This window comes from Pseudorca crassidens, chromosome 11, assembly GCF_039906515.1.
Source record: "Pseudorca crassidens isolate mPseCra1 chromosome 11, mPseCra1.hap1, whole genome shotgun sequence".
Taxonomy (NCBI): domain Eukaryota; kingdom Metazoa; phylum Chordata; class Mammalia; order Artiodactyla; family Delphinidae; genus Pseudorca; species Pseudorca crassidens.
In genome coordinates, this window is record NC_090306.1 from 55,250,573 (window position 1) to 55,274,985 (window position 24,413).

At 34.6% G+C, this 24,413-nt stretch overlaps 1 protein-coding gene across 5 annotated transcripts in view; it reads left to right on the forward strand.

Annotated features, from left to right (window-relative positions):
• LEMD3 (LEM domain containing 3) overlaps positions 1-24,413 on the forward strand; it is an 85,996-nt gene that overhangs the window by 35,450 nt on the left and 26,133 nt on the right. For all 5 annotated transcript variants that reach the window (XR_010932471.1, XM_067697235.1, XM_067697236.1 and 2 more), the window contains exons 3-9: positions 483-549; positions 2,828-2,895; positions 16,685-16,764; positions 16,851-16,996; positions 17,941-18,042; positions 18,151-18,253; positions 18,929-19,107. Coding sequence is in view for 4 of the 5 variants with exons in the window: in XM_067697235.1 (XP_067553336.1) it covers positions 483-549; positions 2,828-2,895; positions 16,685-16,764; positions 16,851-16,996; positions 17,941-18,042; positions 18,151-18,253; positions 18,929-19,107 (745 nt within the window). In the remaining variant the exon portion in view is untranslated. The remainder of the gene's footprint in view (positions 1-482; positions 550-2,827; positions 2,896-16,684; positions 16,765-16,850; positions 16,997-17,940; positions 18,043-18,150; positions 18,254-18,928; positions 19,108-24,413) is intronic.

The following is a 24,413-nucleotide window of genomic DNA, read 5'->3' on the forward strand; positions in this document are numbered from 1 at the left end:
TTAATGGTTCATAAATTTATACAGGGCCACTTTGGGACCTAGGAGGGGTTGAGGGTTAATTTAATTGAAGTGTCACTACTCATTCCCTTATTATGTGGTTGAGGCAGGTTAAAACAAAACATGAAGAAAACAGTCTCATAAGAATACACATGAGCGTGCATTGTATAGAGGGGGATTGGGAGCATTGTTTTGGTGGCTGGGGGAGTTTGTTGTATATAAGACATTTTCTAGCACTAACCTTAGTGCCAGTTTCCCAATCATCCTCAAGAAGGTAAAATATTTAGAGTGATAGTTTAGATTCTTAGATTAAGGTTTCTTTAAAATATGGTAGCCGTTGGTTAAATATGAATTTGTCTTTCAGATTATGTAGCTTCTATGGTTTTTAAGTTCATTCACTGTTTTTCTTTTCGAATAAAAATTATTAATTGGTGCATTTTTCTCCCCGGAATCGGATATTTTATAATAATTTCTTTTAAATTTAGGAAAGTGAGAAAAATCATATGATGAACACTTTATACAAGCTTCATGATCGATTGGCACAGCTTGCAGGTAATTGTTTTAACATTCATAGTCTCTAAAACTGTTTTGAAAATTAATTTGCATATATAGCATGCAGTATCAGTAGAAATGGTTTTTCCCAAGTTCAGTGTTGTTATATTACATTGTGGGGTGTTTTCTCTTTAGAAGTTTTTAGTCCTTATATGGAGTGGGTTTTTATCTGTATAGATATGTTTAATCAAGGCCTTTTTCCTGCCTGCCATATGTATACAATGAAATATAGATATATACTCTATGGTAAAAGTCATCACATTTTTTTATTGCATTGATAATAAAATTCTGAAAGCTTATATATTAGTTAAATTGGGTAAGCAGTGGATTAACTAAAATCCTCAAATATAAAAGTGCAGATTTTCCTTTGGTGATTGTATAGGTGTCATTTCCTTGGATAAAGTAAATATATTACAGAATTTTTTTCTCCTGAAACATCGCATTTTCCTCATATTCTGGTCTTAGTAAGACTTTGAGAGTTCTCAGGTATGAAACATACCTGCAATTAGAATAATATAGGTGAATTGGCATGAAGTTTAGCATTTATAAAAGCTGTAGTAGCACCTTATCTGTTTATTACCTTTTAACTTTTTTCAGTTATTTCACATATAATCTGAAAGAAGAGACTTTGGATTCTCTTCATATAAACAGTTACAAGAAAAGAAAAATGTAGTATTCCAAACTTTTGTTTGTAGCAGATCTTTTTGTAGAAACTAGATCATTGGTAGAAACCTAGTAGGTGAATGTGGAACTTCTCTGGTCGAATGGAAGCATTGAGAATCCTTACAGTTCCCCATCCTCTCACCAATCTTTGTTTTTTTTCGGGGTCCTTAATTCTGGTCAGTTTTTTTTTGGCTAATAATTGTGTGTATATCACTAAAAGTCTTCTTTGCATTGACTGACAGACTGTTATATACATATGCTGCAAACTGATGACATTTATTTGGTATGCTGTAGCACCCAGAAATGAAGTATATAATCTACATGGAATTCCTCATGTTGCTGCTACAAGCTTCTAGAGCTGTCTCTATAGCAGTGTTTTATGAAGTGTGTTAGATTGGCATAGTCTGGGGTGCTTTTAAAGATATAGATTCCTTCCTCTACAGCAGGGGTCTGCAAACTTTTTTCTGTGAAGGAGCCAGAGAGTAGATTTTTTAGGTTTTGTGGGATAGACTGTCTCTGTCACAACTACTCATTTCTGCTGTTAGAGCCTGAAAGCAGCCATAGATAATACATGAATGAGCGTGGCTGTGTTGCAATAAAACTTCATTTATAAAAACCGGTGGTAGGCCAGATTTGGTCTGTGGGTTTGCCAACCTCTGCTGCAGATCTGTGGAATTGGAATTTCTGAGGATGGATTATAAAGTTTGAAGACTTACATGTTCATCTAATAGGTATTTCTACCTGTTTTACAACCATGACCATTAAAATCTGGCTACTTGAACAAAATGATAAATAGGAGCATGGTTGCTTTTATGATAGAAAAATTTGCCAAGGATTTTACTTTAATTATTGTACTTTTATGTTAAATTTTTTTTTTTAAAAGTACTTGAAAGAAACAAGTGGGAGAAACTTAAAATTGAAGTTCATTGTAAGGATAATTGATCTCTAATAACCACAGATAGCCTGAAAAAGAAAAAAAAAGGCTTTGGATTCTTTTATAAATAGTTACAAGAAAAGGACAATGTAGTTTTCCAAACTTTTGTATGTAGTACACGTATTTGTAGAAACCAGATAATAGGTAGAAGCTTCTAATTTCCCTATTGATTTGTGTTATAATAATTTTTTAAGTTATGCATACTCCTTGCTAAAGATAGGCTTAGTAATACTCCGAAAATGCACATTTTAATTCAAACTTGAACTCTTGAATTATTAGCTTTAGTTAATAGATGTATGAGTTAGCACAATGAATTTTCCCCCTTGAAAAATAATACATCTATAGAGGGCTTTCTTTGTGCCAAGATCTATGGATAGGCATCAGCATGACATGGTTCCTACCCCTGGCTAACAATTTCATTGGGAATGTAAGAGGAATGTATGTTTCTATCTAGACTGAAATACATTTAAAGGTTGTGGTTGATATAAAAATATTTGTTTATATTGCCTATTGAAATTTATTTCTAGAAAATATAAATGAGTGTTTATCTTCTTTCTTTACTGATTATAATAATATAATCTATAATTGTGTAATTTGTAAAACTAGTTTGATTAATCATATTTGTTTTCTTCTGTTTAACATAGTACTGATTCAAAATTAATAATATGCTAATCTTTCCAGGAGATCATGAATGTGGCAGTTCTAGTCAGAGAACACTTTCTGTCCAAGAGGCAGCTGCATATTTGAAAGTAAGCAGTGACATTAGAATTTTAATAGCTCTATTCTTAAAGTTCACAACTTATATCTACAGTACCATGCATTTGATTACTTTAATTGTACTGTTACAAACTTGGGCCTGCTGTTTGGTGTAATGTGAGCAGATAGAGAAAGCAAAATTACTCAACATTTTTTGTTTTAGTTTGTTTTAGAACATTCTCTGTGAGAGAATGCACATTAGTTTGGAAAGGGTGCAGACACCATTGGTGAGAGAGAAATTGAGATAAGTAAGTAGCATATAAGAAAGCAAGTGAGCATCTAACCATTGTCATTTATTTCAATTCTTCTGCCCCGGGATAATTTTATTTCAGGGTTCTAAGAGAATTTGCAGATGTATTTTCTATACCACTGTAAGTAATCTAGGAAATCCTAGATAAAAGGATAGGTACTAGAAGGTTAAGATGGACAGGTGTCACTCTGATTTCCAAAAAGGGGATAGTGGATTTTGAAAACCCTACTGGGGAGCTTGATGTTAATCCGGTTCCATAAAGATAATTCCATAAAGATGTGAGTACTTGCAGATGGAAATGCTGCTCCCTAGAAGTTGGCATCCATTCATCATGAACAAGTCATGTCATACAAACTTCATTTCCCCCCTTTTTGTGGTAAAAAAACACATAACATGATATCTGCCCTAAAGTGTACAGTATTATTAACTATATATGCATCATTGTGCAGCAGATATCTCAAACTTTTTCATCTTGCATTACTGAATCTCTGTACCCATTGCACAGCAACTCCCCCTTTCCTCCTCCTCCCAGCCCCTGACCACCACCATGTCACTTTCTGCTTCTGTGAGTTTGACTACAGTAGATACCTCGTAAAAATGGAATCATGCAGTATTTGTCCTTCTGTGACTGGTTAATATCTCTTAGCACAGTGCCCTCAAGTTTCACCCATGTTGTACTATATGACAGGATTTCCTTTTTTAAGGCTGAATAATATTCCACTGTATATACCCCACATTTTATTTATCCATTGATAGGCTGGTGAATATTTAGGTCTTTCCACTTCTTGGCTATTGTGAATAATACTGCAGTGAACATAGGAGTGCAAATATCTCTTAGATCCTGTTTTCAATTCTTTTGATAAATACCCAGAAGTGAGATTGCTGGAACATATAATAGTTCTAGTTTTAGTAATTTGATGAACTTCCATACTGGTCTCCATAATGGCCGCACCATTTTACATTCCCACCAACATTTACAAGGGTTCCCTTTTCTCCATATCCTTGAAAACTCTTATTTTGTTTTCTTTTGGTTCTGGTTTGTTTTTTAATAATGGCCATGCTAACAGGTGTAAGGTGATATCTCACAGTGGTTTTGATTTGCATTTCTTTGATGATTAGTGATGTCAAGCATCTTTTCATATACATATTGGACATTTTTATGTTTTCTTTGGAGAAATGTTTATTCAGGTCTCTTAACCCATTTTTTAAATCAGGTTATCTGATTTTTTGTTATTGACTTGTAGGAGTTCCTTATTTACTTTTGGATGTTAACCCTTATCAGATATTTGGTTTGCAAATATTTTCTCCCATTTCACATATCCTCTTTTTACTCTGTTGATTGTTTCCTTTGCTATGCAGAAGCTTTTTAGTTTGATGTAGTCTCACTTGTCTCTTTTTGCTTATGTTGCCTGTGCTTTTGGTGTCATATCCAGAAAATCATTGCCAGGTCATATTTAAAAAATCATTGCTAAGGGCTTCCCTGGTGGTGCAGTGGTTGAGAGTCTGCCTGCCGATGCAGGGGACACAGGTTCGTGCACTGGTCTGGGAAGATCCCACATGCCGCGGAGCGGCTGGGCCCGTGAGCCATGGCCGCTGAGCCTGCGTGTTCGGAGCCTGTGCTCTGCAACAGGAGAGGCCACAACAGAGAGAGGCCCGCGTAACGCAAAAAAAAAAAAAAAAAAAATTATTGCTAAGACCAATATCATGAAGCTTTTCCCCTGTATTTTCTTCTAAGAGTTGTTTTTTTAATATCATTCCTTATTTTTTGTTAATTAATTTATTTTTGCTGTGTTGGGTCTTCATTTCTGTGCGAGGGCTTTCTCTAGTTGTGGCAAGCGTGGGCCTCTCACTATCGCAGCCTCTCTTGTTGCGGAGCACAGGCTCCAGACGCGCAGGCTCAGTAGTTGTGGCTCATGGGCCTAGTTGCTCCACAGCATGTGGGATCCTCCCAGACCAGGGCTTGAACCCGTGTCCCCTGCATTAGCAGGCAGATTCTCAACCACTGCACCACCAGGGAAGCCCCATCTTCTAAGAGTTTTATAGTTTCATGTCCTGTTTAAGTCTTCAATCCATTTTGAGTTGATTTTTGTGTAGTGTAAGATAAAGCTTCAGTTTCATTCATTTGCATGTGGAAATCCAGTTTTCTCAACACCATTTGTTGAAGAAACTATCCTTTTCCCGTTGTGTATTCTTAGCACACTTGTTGAAGATCAGTTGACCATATATGAGACCTTCTCTGTTTTCTTCTATTGTTCTATGTGTCTCTCTTTACATCAGTACCGTACTGTTTTGATTACTGTACCTTTGTGATATGTTTTGAAGTCAGGAAGTATGGGGCCTCTAGCTTTGTTCTTCTTGCTTAAAATTGTTTTGGCTATTCAGGATCCTTTGTGGTTCCATATGAATTTTAGAATTGATCTTTCTCTTTCTCAAAAAAGTGCTACTGAGATTTTGATGGGAATTGCATTGAATCTGTAGATTGCTTTGGGTAGTATGGACATTTTACCAATATTAAGTCTTCCAATCATGAACACAGGATGCCTTTTCATTTATTTGTGTCTTGAATTTCTTTAAGCAGTGCTTGTAGTTTTCAGTGTATAAGTCTGTCACATTCTTGGTAATGTTTATTCCTAAGTATTTTGTTCTTTTGATGCTATTATAAATGACATTTTCTTAATTTTCTTTTCTGATTTTTCATTTTTGTGTATAGAAATGCAACTTCTTTTTTATATTAATTTTTTTATCCTGCAACTTTGCTGAATTGCTTAAATTGTAATGGTTTTTTTTTGTGGAGTCTGTAGAGTCTTCTATGTATAAGATCGTGTTTCTGCAAACAGATAATTTTACTTCCTCCTTTCCAATTTGTATGCATTTTCTTTTCTCACCTAATTGCTGTAGCTAGGATTTCTAGTACTATATTGAATAGAAATGGTAACAATGGGCATCTTTGCCTTATTCCTAGTCTCCAAGGAAAAACTTGGAGTTTTTCACAGTTAAGTATATACTAGACATTGGCTTTTCATATGTGGCTTTTATTATTTTGAGGTAATTTGCTTCTGTTCCTGATCTGTCAAGTGTTTTTAATAATTTAAGGTGTTGAATTTTGTCAAATGCTTTTTCTGTATTTATTGAAATGATCATGTGAGTTTTAATTTTTTGTTCTTTTAATGTGGTGTGTATCACATTGATTGGCTTTTGTATGTTGGACCATCCTTGCATTCTTGGAATAAATCCCACTTGATCATGGTGTCTGATCCTTTTAATGTGTTGTTAAACCTGTTGAACTCAGTTTGCTAATATTTTGTTGAGGATTTGCATCTGTATTCATCAGGGATATTGGTCTGTATTTCCTTTCTTGTAGTGTTTTCGTTCAGCTTTCGTGTCAGAGTAATGCTGGCCTCATAAAATGGTGTGGAAGTGTTCCCTCCTCTTAAAATTTTTTGGAAGAATTTGAGAAGCATAAGTGTTAATTCTTTTTTAAATGTTTAGTAGCATCCTCCAGTGAAACCACTGAATCCTAGACTTTTCTTTGTTGGGAGGTTTTTGATTACTGATTCAGTTTCTGTACTAGTTATAGGTCTGTTCAGATTTTCTATTTCTTCATTATTTAGTCTTGATAGGTTATATGTTTCTAGGAATTTATCCTTTTTTTTCTAGGTTATCCAGTTTGTTGATGAGTAATTGTCCATGGTAGTCTGTTACGATCCTTTGTATTTCTCTGACATCAATTTTAATACCTCCTCTTTCATTTCTGATTATGTTTGAGGCTTCTCTCTCTTTTTATTAACTAAGGGTTTGTCAATTTTGCTGTTTTTTTCTAAAAAACCACCTCTTTGTTTTGTTGATTTTTTAAAATTTTATTTCTGCCCTAATCCTTATCATTTCCTTCTGTTAACTTTGGGTTTAATTCTTCTTTTTCTAGTTCTTTGAGGTGTAAAGATGGGTGGTTTATTTGAGAGTCTCTTCTTTTTTAATGTAGGCATTTACCACTGTGAAATTCCCTCTTAGAACTGCCCTTGCTGTATCCCATAAGAAGCTGTTGGACTTCTTGAATCTGAACGTCCATTTCTTTCCCCAGATTTGGGAGTTTTGGGTCATTATTTCTTCAAATAAGCTTTCTGCTCCTTTCACTCCTCTCCTTCTGGGACTTCCATAATGCATGTATTGATCTAACTGATAATGTTCAGTAAGTCCCTTAAGCCTTACTTCATTCTTCTTCATTCTCTTTTCTTTTTGTTCCTCTGGATAATTTCAAATGACTTATCTTTGAGTTCCTTGATTCTTTGTTCTGCTTGATTTAAGACTGCTTTTGAACCCATCTTTTGAATTTTTCAATTCAGGTATTGTATTCTTCAGCTTCAAAATTCCTGTTTGGTTCTTTTTAGTGTTTTCTCTTTATTGATATTCTCATTTTATTTATGCATTGTTTTCCTGAGCTTGTTGAACATCTTTATGACAGTTATTTTTAGATTTTTATCAGGTAATTCATATAGCTCAGTTTCTTTAGGGTCAGTTCCTGGAGATTTATTTTGTTCTCTTAGTTGGGCCATGTTTTCCTTGTTTCCTTTGTGTGCCTTGTTACCTTGTGTTGGGATCTACCATTTGAAAACACAGCCACATCTGCTAGCCTTTACAGACTGCCTTCATGCAGGGGAAGACCTTTACCACTGAGCTCAGATAGAGATTCTGGGGTCCCCTCAAACCTTTTTTGTGGATGCATCTTTTCTGGACCTGTGGGTGTTATTCCCAACTAGAGAGATTTTGCAGGTTTCTTTTTATAGGAGCTTGTAATCTCTTGCTCCCTCTGGTGTCTGTTTGCTATACTGCGGGTTCTCTGGAACCGCAGGAAGCTGTCCAGCTCTTTTTTATTTTCAGCAACCCCCAGGCATCTAGACTATGTCAGATCTCAGTGCTCTGAAACAAGTGATACAGAAACCAGTCCCTTGGGCAGCTCCCTGAGAAACTGAAACATTGGACACATGTTCCAACTCTTTCCCTCCTTGGGGAGAAACCAGGAGTTAGGGGTTTTCTGCCACTTTTCTGCACTGAGCTGCAGGGAGGGGCAGTGGCAAGTGAGTATGTATTAGTTCATTGCCTTTGTTCTTGGCAACCCCCAACCTGGTGCCCTTACCTATTAGTGCTAAGATTCAAGCAAGACAGAAGCCAGTCCCTCTGGCGGCCCCTGAAAAGTCTGAACATTGGGCATATGTTCCAGTCTTCTCTTTCCCTCCTCAAGGATAATCCAGGAGTTGGGACTTTTCTCCAGATCACATTATGGTATGCCAGGGGAAGGAGCTCCGGTGGAGTGAGTGTTATGAATTTTCCTACCTTCATGCAGCTAGTTTTGCACATGCTTGGGGTGTAGGAGGCTCTTAACCGGTTTCTAGATTTCTTACAAAGGGGTATTATTGAATTTGTGTCTCTGTGGGGGAAGGAGGGTCTGGAGCTTCCTATTCTGTCATCTTCCTGACGCCACCCCCTCTTTTTTTTTTTTTTTAAATTTAGAATGTAGTATATAGTTCTAAGGCTTTCAGCGAGGTTTTAGTGACAATCTGCCATGATATGCTCGTCAAAAAAGAGAAATATGGACTCAGTTCTTAACTTAATTCATAACTTATATGTAGATACTTAAAAGATGTTGAGACAGTATAATATGATGGAGATTTGATGTTGATTCCAATTCTAGCACTGGCACATAGAAACCGTGTGTCTTGGTAAAGTCCCTTTACGTTTCTGTACCTGTATCTCACTGTGAAAGTGGGACTGTTCTTAATAATGCCTGTCAGAGTTGTTGGGAGACTTGTGAGAATACAAAGTACCTAGGTCAGTGCCTGATGATTATAATAACTTCCAATAAATTTTACTTCTTTTTTTGTGTGTTTCCTAACTAATTAAACCCGTGTCACTCTGAAGAGAGTTTTCTAATAACATGCTGCAGGATTTGTCTCTCAACCTTGTTCTTCATTTTCAGTTTTGACCTAGATGAGAACACTGATGACAGGCAAATTCGTGGATAGCGTAATAGTTAATAGATTGGATACCTAAAGGATTAGGATCCAAAAAGGTCTAAATAAGAAGGGCTTACGATTATGGGACTTTGTCTTAAGGAATGGAAAAATTGCTAGATATATTATGGGGGTGGGGGCAAAGAAGGGATTGGATTGAGTAGGCTAAAGGGTACATAGAATCAAATATTCCAGGAAAAGGGCATAGCATGTGGGAATCCAAAGCCAGCAAGCCATTCATTATGATTTGAACATGTTTTTACTTCTGGCAGTGGGAAAAACTGATCCCAACCAGTGATTCCCTCCTGCTTTCTCTTCTTTTTTTTCCCAGTTGAATCTCTCAGAGAGGTAATGGCACAGATATCTGTTATCATTGGTCATAAATTCCTGGAGCAGGATTAATTTATTTCAGACAAACCTCAAGACTCTTAAAGTCTACTGAATTGTATTTGAAGGAAGGACTAAAGGGTTGGATGGGATAAGGCTTGGGAACAGGATAGGGCTTGATCAGTAGTTAAGCTGGAGCTGAAGAAGAGTCGGGTTGGTGTGGAAGGATGATTAACTGCCTCTCTTTCCCGTCCCCAGCCATTTGATTGGATAAGGTAAAAAGAAGGACACAGAACCAGGGTTGGGACAAGTTGGAGTCTAAGCCAGGCAGCAGTAGGGTACAAGACATTAGTTTGATTGAAGACTGGCAGCAAAGGAGTTAATGGATACACCCATGCATGAGTTAGTTGGGAACTGCCTGTATTGAGTTTTAAAAAAAAAAGTGATGCTAAAGAATTCTGGTCTTAAAAGATTTTAATATCTTTTCTCTGGGACTATTTTATGTTTCAGATTGGGTTTTGCCCTTTTTTTTTAATTCAGTAGAATTTCTAATGTATATTTTTACAAGAGATTTTGGATTAATTTCTTAATTAGTTAAGTGAAGTTACTTTATGTAGGTAATATCCTTCTTATACATTTAGGGGTGTGTGTGTGTGTGTGTGTGTGTGTGTGTGTGTGTGTGTGTGTGTGTGTGTGTGTGTGTTAACCTTTTCTTTTTGGAGTCCCATTTTTAGCTTTTCAAATGCTGTGAAATCTGGTATGGCTTGTTACCACCAAAGATGCAGTTTGGACTGCTACTAAAAGGAAAAAAGCATTAAACAGGGTTTTTTCCAAAAAAATAAAGTTTTAAGGTTTAGATAAAAGCTTTTAGGTGCTGTTTTTAATAATGCTTATTTTTTCAGTATAACATTAACCCGTGCTTATGATTTAACTCATACAGAAAATAAAAGGAAAATTGCATTTCAAATTCACCACCTAAGGTTAGCCACTCATTTTGGTCCATGTTTCTCTAGTCTTATATTTTTTCCCCAAAATTAGTATCACTATAAATATTATAAATGTCATATTGTAAATATTTACATATTTTTTCCTTTAAGTTGTTAGTGTTTTCCCATGTCATTGTTCAGGTTTTTAAAAATTATTTCTTTTTATCACTAGATAATATTTCTTTACATGATTGTATTGTACTGGTTTGTGGTTTTATGAAAGTACCTTAATTTTTGCATTATAGTACTTGATTTTGTGATCATTTCCTTAGGAAATAGTCCTGGAAATGAAATTACTTGTTCAAAGAACTTTTGTTAATGCTTTTGATATATGTTGCCAAATTACTTTCTAATTTTTAATGATAATTTTAGCACAGTCTATCCAAAATTGATATTTTATTTTACCCAAGTTCTAGAATAAGTATGGAAGAACCCCACTACGAAGCTGGTATCAAATAATGATGACCATATATATATTGTAGGCTTTCTGCTTGTGGAGAGGGATCTATTGTACCTTTTATGTATTTGTACTATGGTTTCACCTGCAACACAATTAAGCTTTTGCATTCAGGAGTAAATGAGCCAGGGAATATGTAGCACTCCTACGGTATAAGCTAATTTTTTCCCCAACTTCTAGTGCATTTTTTTTTTTTTTTTTTTTTTTTTTTTTTTTTTTTGCGGTACACGGGCCTCTCACGTTGCGGAGCACAGGCTCCGGACGCACAGGCTCCGGACGCACAGGCTCAGCGGCCATGGCTCACGGGTCCAGCCGCTCCGCGGCATGTGGGATCTTCCCAGACCGGGGCACGAACCCGTGTCCCCTGCATCGGCAGGCGGACTCTCAACCACTGCGCCACCAGGGAAGCCCTTTTAGTGCATTTTAAGCACAGTATTAGTAAATGTTTGATGGAGTAAAATGAGTGAATAAGCCTCAGTAAAAATGTTTAAAATTTTTCTTCAGTTTGATTCTTTACATTCTATTTTTATTTTATTGCTCCCACTTTCTCCTTCAAAGGAAATTTAAATAAATGTGACAATTAATTTAAATAACTTAAACACTTTTTCTTACTTCTCCAGTGTTTTTCTTGAACTTTTTATTCATCATTTTTGAGATTGAAAGCTTGTTTGTTTTGATTTGTAAAGTTAAGAGGTCCCTCTGGTGGAACATTTAGGAAATACATGGCACTATATTTTCATGAAAAGACATAGATTGCTTTTAAGTTAAATGGTGGGAGCTTTGTATGATAACTTAACAATAGAATGATGTAATGGATGGTGGTTCATTTCCTAGGTCACTTTCAAAACCTGTTTAATTTTTAACCCAATATGTTTAAGGTTTGTGAAGAATATAATAGGAAAGAAGATAGCTGCAAATGTGCCAAATTATGGGCTGGATAGATTTTTTATGAACTAGCTTGGAATGCTAATCACTGTTAATAAAATTGTATCTTTGTGGAAAAATAAGTATTCTAAGAAATGGAGTGAGGGATACATTTCATAATAATTATAATATTTCAAGTATAATTTATCTTAGTACTTTCTGTATGTTACCTTTGATTTCACAATGATCCGGAAAGGTAGGTGGTATCAGACCCACTTTATTAAGAAACTAAAGCTCAGAGAGGTTTAATAACTAGGTCTTCCAGCTAGTAAGTGATGGAACTGTGAATAGAATCAAAGTATTTGCTGTTTTCACTGTATTGTTCTACCTCTTAGATGGAAGGCCTGGGTTTATAGCCCCTACCCTCATCTATTAAGTGGTCAAGGGACTGACCCTGAATAGGGTTTAGAATCTGAAGAATTGATCAAAGTATATTCATCTGCATAAATGACTTATTTTCTCTTATTTCCGCTTAAGGTTATACACATAGCTATTCAGTAGTGGAGTCATGATCTGATTCCAGGCCTCTTTGATTCTAAGGACAATGTTCTTTCCGTTATTCTTGGAGGTGAAAGATCAAGTTTCCACTGAATCATCAAGAATTAAATCATACTCACTATTGATTTCTGTGTGTCGTATTTTACTTAAAGGTAACATCTAATGTATGGCGTATATCATCTCACAATTAAGCAGAATATTCACTAACTAGAAAGCCACGTAGCTATTATTACCATGTAAATTATCCATTTGTGAACTATATCCAATAGATTTTTAATCTTTGCTTGACTTCTCCCTATACCAGTATCATTTTCCCTCCTTACAAATGTTTTGTTACTTTATTTAATGAACGGAATCTTCTACATGAAACAGTATTATTTTTGTACTTTGTAATCCAAGTTCGAAGCATCTGATACAGGTTTTTAAATACACATTTTTGGCTAGTTATTTTGAAAATAAGTAAATTTGTAATTGGGAATCATGGGTGTGTGTGTATGTGTACACATATAGTATATTAAAATAGATTTGTTAAAGATTTGGGAAAACATGCTTTGAATTTAGAAAGATTTCTATGAAGCAATCAGCAGTGTATTAGCAGAACTATTGCCTATAAGTAACTAGTAATAAGCAATTATGTTAATAGTAGGCCTGATTTTAAAATTAAAAACTTAGTTTCCTCCTGAGTTTTGTCATCAGTTATTAGAAAATGGGCGTTTTATGATACAGGAATGCCTTACCTCGAGGGCTGGCAAACTGCAGCCTGTGAGCCATTTTTTGGTATGGCCTGCTAGCTGTGTTTTTACAACATTTTTAAAGGTTGCTTAAAAAAAAAAGTGACAGAGACCAGAAGTGTATACTGCTGCAAAGCTTAAAATATTTACTCTCTGGCCCTTTACAAAAAAGTTGGCCTACCCCTGCCTTACAGCTTTCCAGGTAGCTCCAAAAAGTGAACAGTAAAACACTTCAGACTCTTATAATCAGGTAGATGCTGTGTATGCTACAGTGTTAGCATGAGCTATTAATTAGCATAAGCCAGAAAAAAATTCAACTTCTATGTCTATAAAAATTCCATTTTATGATACTGTAGAACTCTAAGTACTATGCAGAATACTTGTGGAAGTAATAACTTATTTAAGAACTCAACACCCTTTTAATCTTTAATGAAGTTTTAAATAAATTATCATTTGTTTTTTGAAAATCTGTATTCATAAAGGAACATTCCATGGTTCTATTGTATTCCAGGTAGTCATTGGATATCCAGGGGTATTAACATAGGAAAGGAAAACAGAAAATGGGAAAAATAACAACGGATGCCTTTTTCTGTCCTTAGTATTTTATAACCAGAAGTGTTAAGCTCTTTGTTCTCCACATAACTTATTAGAGTAGGTGTCCTTGTTAATTTGAACCATTATATACATTTTTAAGGATAATTAATGAAGGTAGTAATTTTGTTTATAAAGTTTTTAGCTTCCTAAAATTTTTACATTTAAATTATATAACTAGTAAACTTGGAAATTTCTTTGTTTTTACATTCTTTGACATATGTTTATAGTCTAGCCTTCTAAGTTCTGTGTAATAATGCAAACATGTCATAATATTCTGCATACTGTATTAATACAAACTGAAGAGCATATATGTAAATACAGGTTAAATACAATGTATGTATTTCATTGATTTTTTAAAAAATATCCACATCTTTCAAGGGTGCTATCATGTCTTTGTCTTTGAAGGATGAAGTCTTTGAAAGAAACTAAATGAGTACAAAATCATTTTTAAAAACCAATACATTACAAAGAGGAATCAACGCAAGGTCTTCAGCTCCCATATTAATAACCCATATTAATATCGCTTTATGGATTTTCAAAATCCTGTATAACTTGTGCTTTATCTAATCCTGATCCATGCAGTGTAACCAGAAGTATGTTCTGTTGGTGTTCCTTTATCAAAGCTTGAATCTGCTCTAATTTTAGAGTATGTGAATGTGCATTCTGTTTGATTTTTAGTTATATACAAAGTGATTTCTAATTTTATAACAATTAAAACAGTAATTGCCTGAAATTGTTTTGTATAATCGCATAACATCTTAGGGCAATATTAAACAAAATTCACTTTTTCTTCGTTATTTTCTAGTTCTTACTCAAATGAGTATATATCTTTTATAGTTATAAATAAGTTGAATGTTGTATTTTACTTTTTAAAGCATATAGCTATTTAGCTGTCATCATGATTATTTCTAAATTCATAATATCCCACTGAAGTGATCTCACATATAAACCATTTCTCAATAATTAAATACTTACATTGGCTACAATTTTTTGATATTTATAAATATTGCCAAAATTATCACACTTAAAAAAATAACAGATAGCCTGTAGTTATCTTCAGCATCTGAAAATCCTGGTAGTAGTTACACATAAGTAATGACGCCTAGCAGTATTAGTTCTGCTTCATAAAATTCTTTACTATACTTTCAAATTTGATATATTAAAATAACTGCCAGTTTCATATTAGGAAGGAAACTGATCAAATGAGAACCTTGTAATTTCCAAAGCTGTTGAAGAATATGTTGTTAAAATTCAATAGCTATTCCTTATAAACATTTTTAAGGGATTTTAAAAAGTGATTTCTTATTTCTACTTTTAGAAATTCATTTTTTGCACTTCCAAAAGTACATAAAGACATAATTTTTGAATAGAATGCAAGCTCCATGAGCACAGGGAATTTCAGCTTTTTGTCTAGTGCTACATCTCTAGGTCCTAGAATAGTACCTGGCACATAGTGAGCCCTCAATAAATATTTTGAATGAAGCAATTTTCAAGGATGTTTATTTACAGTATTATTTGGTATACTGAAATTGGAAACACTTCATGTTCATTAATAAGGGGGTGATTAGTGTAAAATAACCACACAATGGAATATTGCTGGAAAAAATTGAGGTTGTTCCATGTGTACTGACATTGACATTCATGCCACCTCATTCTGTGAATAAAGCAAGTAGAAAAACTATGTGTAATATAATACCACTTTTGTTTTTAATATTTTGATTTAAAAAATTCATAATCCATTTATGCTCAGCAATTCTTAAACTTTTTGCACTCCTAAAATTACTGATGATTCTAAATGACATCTGTTTGTGGGCTAGATATGTATTTATTTATATTTAGATATACATTTGCCATGTTAAAGTTAAGACAACATTTAAAAATTTACTTATTCATTTAAAATAAGAATAATGAATTTATTACGTTAACATAAATACTGTATTTTTATGAAAATAACTATATTTTCCAAAATAAAAACATTTAGTGAGAAGTGGCATTGTTTTATATTTTTGCAAATCTCTTTAATGTCTATCTTAATTAAAAATAACCAACTTCTCATATCTGCTTCTTCATTTAATCCATTGTGATGCTGTTTTGGTTGAAGTACCTCAAGAAAATCTAGCCTCACACAGATACGTAGTCAAAACGGGGAAAAGTATTTTAATTCTCTATTCCAATAATTGTAGATATTCTTCAATACCAAAACTCTACAAGTAGTAGTTTCTTAAAGATTAGCGGCAATGTAGAATTTAAAGCTATGTCAGCGAACTTTTCGTACTCATACTTTTCATACTAAAGCCCTTTGGTCTGTTTTGCACTTAGAATAGATCTTTTACCCATGCAAGATTTTATAGCTGATGATTGTTCATTTGGAAAATATTGGTTCACTGGTTATGCAGATCTTCCAAATGTTGACACATTTTATTATGCCATGCTCAAAAGTCACATTTGTTAATATCACAGCATAGTCTTATTGCAAAGGTTTTCAAGTATTGTGAAGTTGTTAGGCTCATAGTAATGGATGAGCATTTTTTGAAACTCTACTTTTCACTTGAAAACTTGAATTTTGTCATTGATAACACAATCAGTTGTTTTTCTGGAGTTGATGGGCTTAACTTCATTCACTTGTTGAGAAAACAGCTGTTAAACATCCAAGTCTGAATAATTGTCATTTGTTCATCTGCAGATAGTGTTCCATTAAAAAGGGGGGGGGACTAATTTACTCTTAATCACAATGATACTTGAAAAGAAAATTACTATTTTTTTAAATCTGTAAATAAAAAAATGAAAAGAAAACATAGCAAAATGTTCAGTGGTTATCTTAGGGTGGTGGGGAAATGGTGACTTTTTTCTTCTTTCTCCTTTCATTTTTCTGTAATGAATAATATATTTTTATTATGTTATATAGTTTAAAGTGTTATATAAAGTATGTTATTTATAGGACAACTTACACATAACAAGTGGATATGAATTATAAAGAATAGTTAGTTATTTTCTCTATTTTTCTTATTAGGATTTAGGTCCTGAATATGAAGATACATTTAACATCTCATTGCAGTGGATTTTGGAAAATGGAAAAGATGTTGGAATAAGGTAAAGGATTTGGTTTCCACTTTGTCCATTTTGTAGTCTAAGAAGTGATTTTGACTCTAAACTCTCCCTTAATTATTTTTAAATAGGTGTGTTGGCTATGGCCCTGAGGAAGAATTGACAGATATAGTTGATGTACAGTTTTTGCAATCCACAAGACCACAGATGTCCTTCTGGTGTCGTTTTCGACGTGCTTTTATTACTGTCACCCACAGGTTATTGTTGTTATGCTTAGGTAAGTTGTGAGGATGAGAAAGCAGATACAGTGTAATCTAGAATTTTTGTGTCTGTATTTCACCAAATGCCAGGATTGAGAATATACTTCTGTGATAGTTGTCATTATAAATCGCATCCAGAAGTCTTCAGTAAGGTATAAGAATATTGAGGGTTTCTATAATGTCCGTATCAATCTAAGGGCTTAGAAAACAGTGCTGTGAGGAGAGGTGGGAATCAAACTTTGTCATGTGAATGTCACAGAAAAAGCAAATTTAGTGCATAGATAGAAATCTACTTTAGGAAGTAGAACAGGAAGATACAAAAATTAAGCTTATTTTTAAAATACTATATTAGAAATTAACTTAATTAAAATTATTTTTAATTTAAAAAATACCATTAAATGAATTAAAATTTTCATTCAGATTCCTAGATTTTATGTGACTGTTTTGATTCATAACAAGAATTTAGGAGATACTCATATTTTTTTCTTTTTTCTGCCCAATTCCTGTAAAAATAATTCAGGTTACTTAAAGTTAGAGGTAGTTTGTTTACAGTCTCATAAGACTCACTTTTCTCGTAGCTTAATGCTGAAAGAAAAAAGTTTGTGAAACATAGTTATGTTACTTTGTTTTCAAAAAAATAATAGAATTTAAATGTTCAGTTGTCAACGTAATGAAGAAATGGTTTTTCTGGAGATATTAAGTGACACTCTGGGAAATGTTTAATATTAAATTTTTCTATGTAATTTGATCATGTAGCTAATTCAGACCACTGTCTTGAAGGCTTATTCCATTATCCCATTATGGCAGTTAAAATAGTCACTGTAGAAACTGTCAAAATGGCTTTTTTTTGCTTTATTTTGTTAATACCACATTTAACAACTGACAAAATAACTTCAAGTTGCAGTGAATATTATTGAATGCCATTGACCACAGTTTTAAAAACAATATATAAATATTGCAGGTGTAGTGATGGTTTGCGTTGTTCTGCGTTACATGAAATATCGCTGGACAAAAGAGGAAGAAGAAACAAGGCAGATGTATGATATGGTGGTAAAGATTATAGGTATAGTATTTGTAAAAATCTAAACTACTTCTAGAATAGTCATTATGTGATAAACTACATGATGTCCAGTGATTGCTTCATTTGTAAATTTGTTTGATTTACTTTCAGATGTTTTACGAAGTCATAATGAAGCTTGCCAGGAAAATAAAGATTTACAGCCTTACATGCCTATTCCCCATGTGCGAAATTCCTTAATACAGCCTCACGACAGGTGTGTTCAACACATTATGAGTTGAAGTAAATCAGAATGTTGGTATCTTCTGCAGTCATGAAAATTACACTGAGAGTTGTGACCCTTCTCAACTAGACCTGTTTTATTGTACAGGCTTTATTTTTGTACTTTAAACTCTTTTCTAAATTTTCGTCTATTATCTTCCTGATTTTGAGTGGCATAATAGACAACTGGATTTCAAAATATACACTTTTGATTCTTTGTTGTCAGTCTCTACCTTATTTCCTTTAATTCTGTCTTGATAAGGAAACAGAGACAGAGAACAGCCAGAGATGTTTTATTAATAATGTTTTAAAATACTTCCTTTTGTTGTTAATGAAGCTTTTTAAATAAAAGAATTAAGCAATAACTTCTTGAAAATAAAAGATGATGTCACATTCTAAAGCAATATTCTTACCCTAGCAACACATCAGAATCACCAGTGGAGCTTTTGTGCGGGAGGCGGCCAGGGCAGGGGGAATACCAGTGCATTGTTCCAAATATAGTCAATCTGAGGTGAGGTTCAGTCATCTAAATCTTTTTGGAAAAAACTCCTCCATATGCAGTGATAAGAACAGCCCGCATTAAGAGTAACCACTACCTTCAATGACTAATATTTGAAAAAGATGACAAGCCAAGATGATAGTAAAGTTGTCATTTTCCTTCAAATGATAGGAGAAAAATGAAGAAAGTCTGGGATAGAGCTGTTGACTTCCTTGCTGCTAATGAGTCTAGAGTTCGCACGGAAACACGAAGAATAGGTGGTGCAGATTTTCTAGTTTGGCGGTGGATCCAGCCTTCTGCATCCTGTGACAAAATATTAGTAATACCTTCTAAAGTGTGGCAAGGTCAAGGTATGTATTTTTAAACAACAAAAAAATATAAATGTAATTTTTTCAAATGCAAAAGTCTTACGTGTTTAAAGTAAAATAGTATAACTGAAAGATGTATGAAGGCAGAGTTCCCTTCCAGTTCCATCCCATAGAAGGAATGAGTGTTAGCTTCTTACATGTCCTCCCACTTTTCTCCTTGCTAATATAAACAACATGGTTTGTCTTCACTGTGATAGAATTCTAGAGACATTACTTTGATTTTTTTCCCTCTTTCACTTACCAAAGCAACTTAGTATATTAAAGATCTAACTGCATTCTTTTTCCCTGATTTATTATGCAAATAAGACATAATTTGTTTTGTATTTAAAACATGTGTAAGTGGAATTATAACTTTTAACTGCTCTTTTTTCAATTTTTGCTTGCCTTTCTCTTTTTCATTGAGTCTTCCACCTGCATATCCCATGCCAAGTAGCTTTTGTGGGTATCATTCCATATTTTTCTTAATGCTTGCATAGTTGCAAAAACAGGTATTTGTAAGTTTATAAGAGGGTTTGGTGTTTGGTTGCCTTACGTATCCAAAGTGATAACTGTTACCTCATTTGAATTTTTTGTATCTTAATGGTTATTTGCAAAAAGAAATCTCATGGCTAGTTTAATTTGTATTTCAGAACTAGTAATGAGTTGAGTTTCTTTTAATCTTATTGGATAAAAAGCATATTTATCAATGCTTGCTAAACATAGACTATATGGGAAAGGTAGGTTAATTGTTTTGAAATTGAAATAAAATAAAATCCAATCTCTTCCTGATTTTCTGTAATTGATTTTCACTTTCAAAGAGCTTGAATAATAGTTTATATAATCGTGGCATAAAAATAAAGTTTTTATGTTTCCAAAATGACACTAAACCATAAACTATTTGCTTTAGGGTACATGCAGAATGGTCCTCTGAAACCATAGGCTGTCAGTCAGATCTGATTACCTTAGTGCCTTATAATGATGCATGTGGAGTCTCAGCCTAATTTCATCATAGAGCTAACAGTTGTTGCTCATGTATGCATCTGAAGTTCTAGGCCATTGTTTTTGTTCATATGAATTTTTTTTTATCATTATAGTTGTCTTATTTTAAAATAAGATATTTAAAATAAGTGAGATTTTCAAGATGAATCCAAAGGCAATTTTCAACTAGGTAATCCATGTTGTTCTTAAAAATTAGTAGTGGTATGATTTATTTAAGTGTGTTAAATTGGACACTTTATAATCTCTAGGATTTAAAACCTCAGACTATTATTTTCACTTTATCATTATCTTTAGCTAGGAAAAGACTGTGCAAAAATGATAAAATACAACTTAAGGTCAGTTATAGTAGTAGTTAAAACTCAACCTGAATTAATACAATATTTTTAAAATCTCCAGCTACTTTTTTTTAATATATTTTTAGAAGTTTTATATTTTTAATTAATTCATTCATTCATTTATTTTTGGCTGTGTTGGGTCTTTGTTGCTGCGTGCGGGCTTTCTCTAGTTGTGTCAAGCGGGGGCTACTCTTCGTTGTGGTGCACGGGCTTCTCATTGCAGTGGCTTCTCTTGTTGCGGAGCATAGGCTCTAGATGTGCGGGTTTCAGTAGTTGTAGCATGCGGGCTCAATAGTTGTGGCTCACGGGCTCTAGATAGCAGGCCCAGTAGCTGTGGTGCATGGACTTAGTTGCTCCGTGGCATGTGGGATCTTCCCGGATCAGGGCTCGAATCCATGTCCCCTGCATTGGCAGGCGGATTCTCAACCACTGCGCCATCAGGGAAGCCCTCCAGCTACTTTTTACGTATTAAGTGTTTTATCCAAGTTTCAGTGTATTAAATGTTTGGAAACTATATGCCAAGTACTGAGCTACCTTAATTTGCATATTTCTAAATGGGCCATGTAAAGAATTGTAAATTTAATCTCTCTTTTCTTGACAGTCTTTGATAAACAGTTACAGTGATTAGGGCCCTGTTCCTGGACCTAGAAAGGAATTGAGAGTAAAGTAAGACACCTGCTACTTAGCAAATAGAAAAAAAGGTGCAATGGCTGAGATAATTTTAGCCTGAAGGCAGAAAATTCTGACATAGAACACTTGGTAACTATTTACTTGAAGTATACCAATTCAATTTTTGGATGGTTGTAGTGATAAAATGGAAGTCTTTAGATTTATAGCAAGAAAGACTTGAGCTCTTTTAAGAATTTCATCATAAGAAGAATTGTTACAAAAAGCTGATAATGAGAAGTTGTTGGAATTTTCTTAATGATAGTTATACATCTTTTTGCCTCATTTAAGAACGTGTAGCTCTAATACAGAGAGAATTTAGTGTTAATATTACTTACATTTTTATGCTATTAAATATATAGTCTATTTAAATGTAACTAAATGACTCTGACCTAGCTTTTTAAAATGATTAATACATAAAATAAGTTTGCTTTCATTTAAATATATCTGAGCACAAATGTTGTACTGTATAAAAATGGGCGTATACTAGAGGGTTCTGATGGTTTTTTATGTGAACAGATAGTTTAACTTACTAACAAGCTTAATGTTTCTCCCCTTATAAATGCAGTGGTTTAAAAGGTACATGTCTGGGGAGTTCCTGGTAGCCTAGTGGTTAGGATTCTGAGCTTTCACTGGATTTCAATCCCTGGTCAGGGAACTGAGATCCCATAGCCATGCAGCATGGCCAAATAAATAAATGGTACATATCTGGAGGGTTGGTAATTACGGTAGTCTTTTGAGTTCACTACCACTACAAGCTGTTGTCATTTAATGATACTTTTCCCAAGTAACTGTTAAATAATCAGCCTTATTGAATTTTTAGTTCAATTTCTAAAAAGTAGTTAAATATAAATTCAGTGATAACATTAGTATCTCTAAAGGTATTTTATTTAATTAATTTATTTTTATTTAAAAATTTTTAAATTTAATTTTATTTTTGGCTGCGTTGGGTCTTCGTTGCTGTGCACAGGCTTTCTCTAGTTGTGGCGAGCGGGGGGCTACTCCTTGTTGCGGTGCGCAGGCTTCTCATTGTGGTGGCTTCTCTTGCTGCGGAGCACAGGCTTTAGGTGTGCAGGCTTTAGTAGTTGTGGCACACGGGCTCAGTAGTTGTGGCTCGCAGGCTCTAGAGCGCAGGCTCAGTAGTTGTGGCGCACGGGCTTAGTTGCTCCGCGGCATGTGGGATCTTCCCGGATCAGGGCTCTAACCCGTGTACCCTGCACTGGCAGGTGGATTCTTAACCAGTGCGCCACCAGGGAAGCCCCTAAAGTTATTTTAAAGTACCAGTTTGCTGGGGAGCCAGAGAATTATTTATGCTTCTGACAAATGTAGTGTTTGGTATAAACAACATTCATTTGAAGGACCCAAAGGTAGTCCCTGAGGTACTTGAAATGTATCATTCAATAACTACTGTATCTTTACATGGCCATGGTAATTAGGGTTTAGTTAGGGAGATAAAGCTTATATCTTAAAAATCAATTTGATCTTTTGGACTACTTTCTGACTAGAGTTGGCCAGGGATAGTTTCTCCCAGGTATGTTATTTTGTGGAAACTTGGGTCTAGGCTAGGATAAGGTGGTATGAATACTTCTGTTTTCTCTGGTGCATCCCCTGCTGGCCCAGGCCGTTATTGGAATTTCAAGGAAGTCAGATTGTTTGCAGCTAAAAGGTCATCTAAGAACAGAATCTGTACACTGGTAGAGAAGTTCGGAAGGTACTAGATGTTCACAAACCTTCTTGATCTGAGATTTGGCAAAGATTTTCACGTCTAGTGACCCTTCCTCCACCCCATATCAGGCACTGTTCAGACATTTATACTCCAGATGTTTCTTATCACTGACAGTTCTGAAATCTTTAATTGATACGCTCTGGTCTTTATCATAAACTCATCCTTTCAACTTTCCTGCTTTATGTATTTGGGAACTCCAGAATCTGATCCTTCAATGCACCTACTTTCTCTAGTTCTTCAGCATTTCTCCTATCTTTACTTCTTTTCCTGTGCATCTTAGTTTTCATGATCCATCTTTTCAATCACTCTCTTGCTAGTACCCATATGTCATCACTTGTCCTTCATCTTACCCTGGTATATTCCAACCAAGGATGAAACTGTTTATCTGTGCCTGTCTATATGCAAATGGATGAGCATAGCAGGAGAAAATCCTGCAACTTGTTAGACTGGTACCTTTATAACTAATCAACCTCAATTAGGTCTTCAGTGCTACCTGCCTTTCTTATTCTTACCATTTTTTACTAGTCACTTCACTTACCTACTCTACTCAATGACAATTTTATATTTCTTCCCCTCTTTTCAAACCTTTTGCCCTTCTTCTCTGTCTTCTAATTCTCAGCTGATGACTCAAATAGAAACAGTCAGATTGTACCTGCCTCAAATTTCCACCACCAAATTCATAGAATTACCAAAATCTACACTCATCCTCACCTCCTCTTGCAATTGAGGAGCTGTTTCACTTAACAAAGATCCGAGCCCTTCTCTTCAGAGGATCCCTCTGGATCCCATTTCCTCTGGTCTTCTCAAGTGTCTTCCCTTACTGTGTTTTAAATCCCTGCCTCTCTTGGATCTTTTCATCAGCACTTAAACATACTATAGTCTCATCTTTAAAACACACTGGTGCACTATACATTGTCCTATAGCTGTCTACCTATTTATAGCCAAATAGCATTAAACAATTTACTCACTGTCTTTACTTTTTCACCTCCCATTTATTCTTCAGCTGACTCCAATCTGTTTTCCATCCCCATCATTTCAAGGAAACAGCTCTCAGATTTCAATATTGCTAAAGTCAGCGGACATTTTTCTTTCCTGTCCTTATTTTACTGAACAGTATTAACAATTGAGCCTGCCTTGGAAATTTCTTGTTTTGGCTTTGTGGTTGCCACTTTCTTCTGGTTTTCATCCTACCTCTTACCCTTTCTTAAATCTTCTTTTCTAGATTTTCCTGGACCTCTAGGTGTTGGGGCTTTTCCAGGCCATCTTTCATCATTCTCCCTGTCTTCCCAGATGATCTTATACTGCAACTTCATTTTTTATATATATGTTGATAACTTTCAAATTTATATCTCGCACTAAGTCTTCTGTTCTTGTTTTCAGATTTTTATACCCAGCTGTATACTTGTCTTCTTTACTAAGAAGCACTGGAAATTCAACATGTGCATGAACCTAATGTCTTCTCTCTCCAAACTGACCTTTCCTCCAGTGTTCCTGTCTAATTAATGATACCTGCCCCTCCTCAGTTGGTTCTGTCATAAACCTGGGAGTCATCCTTAATCTCTCCCTTAGCCCCCACATGTGCA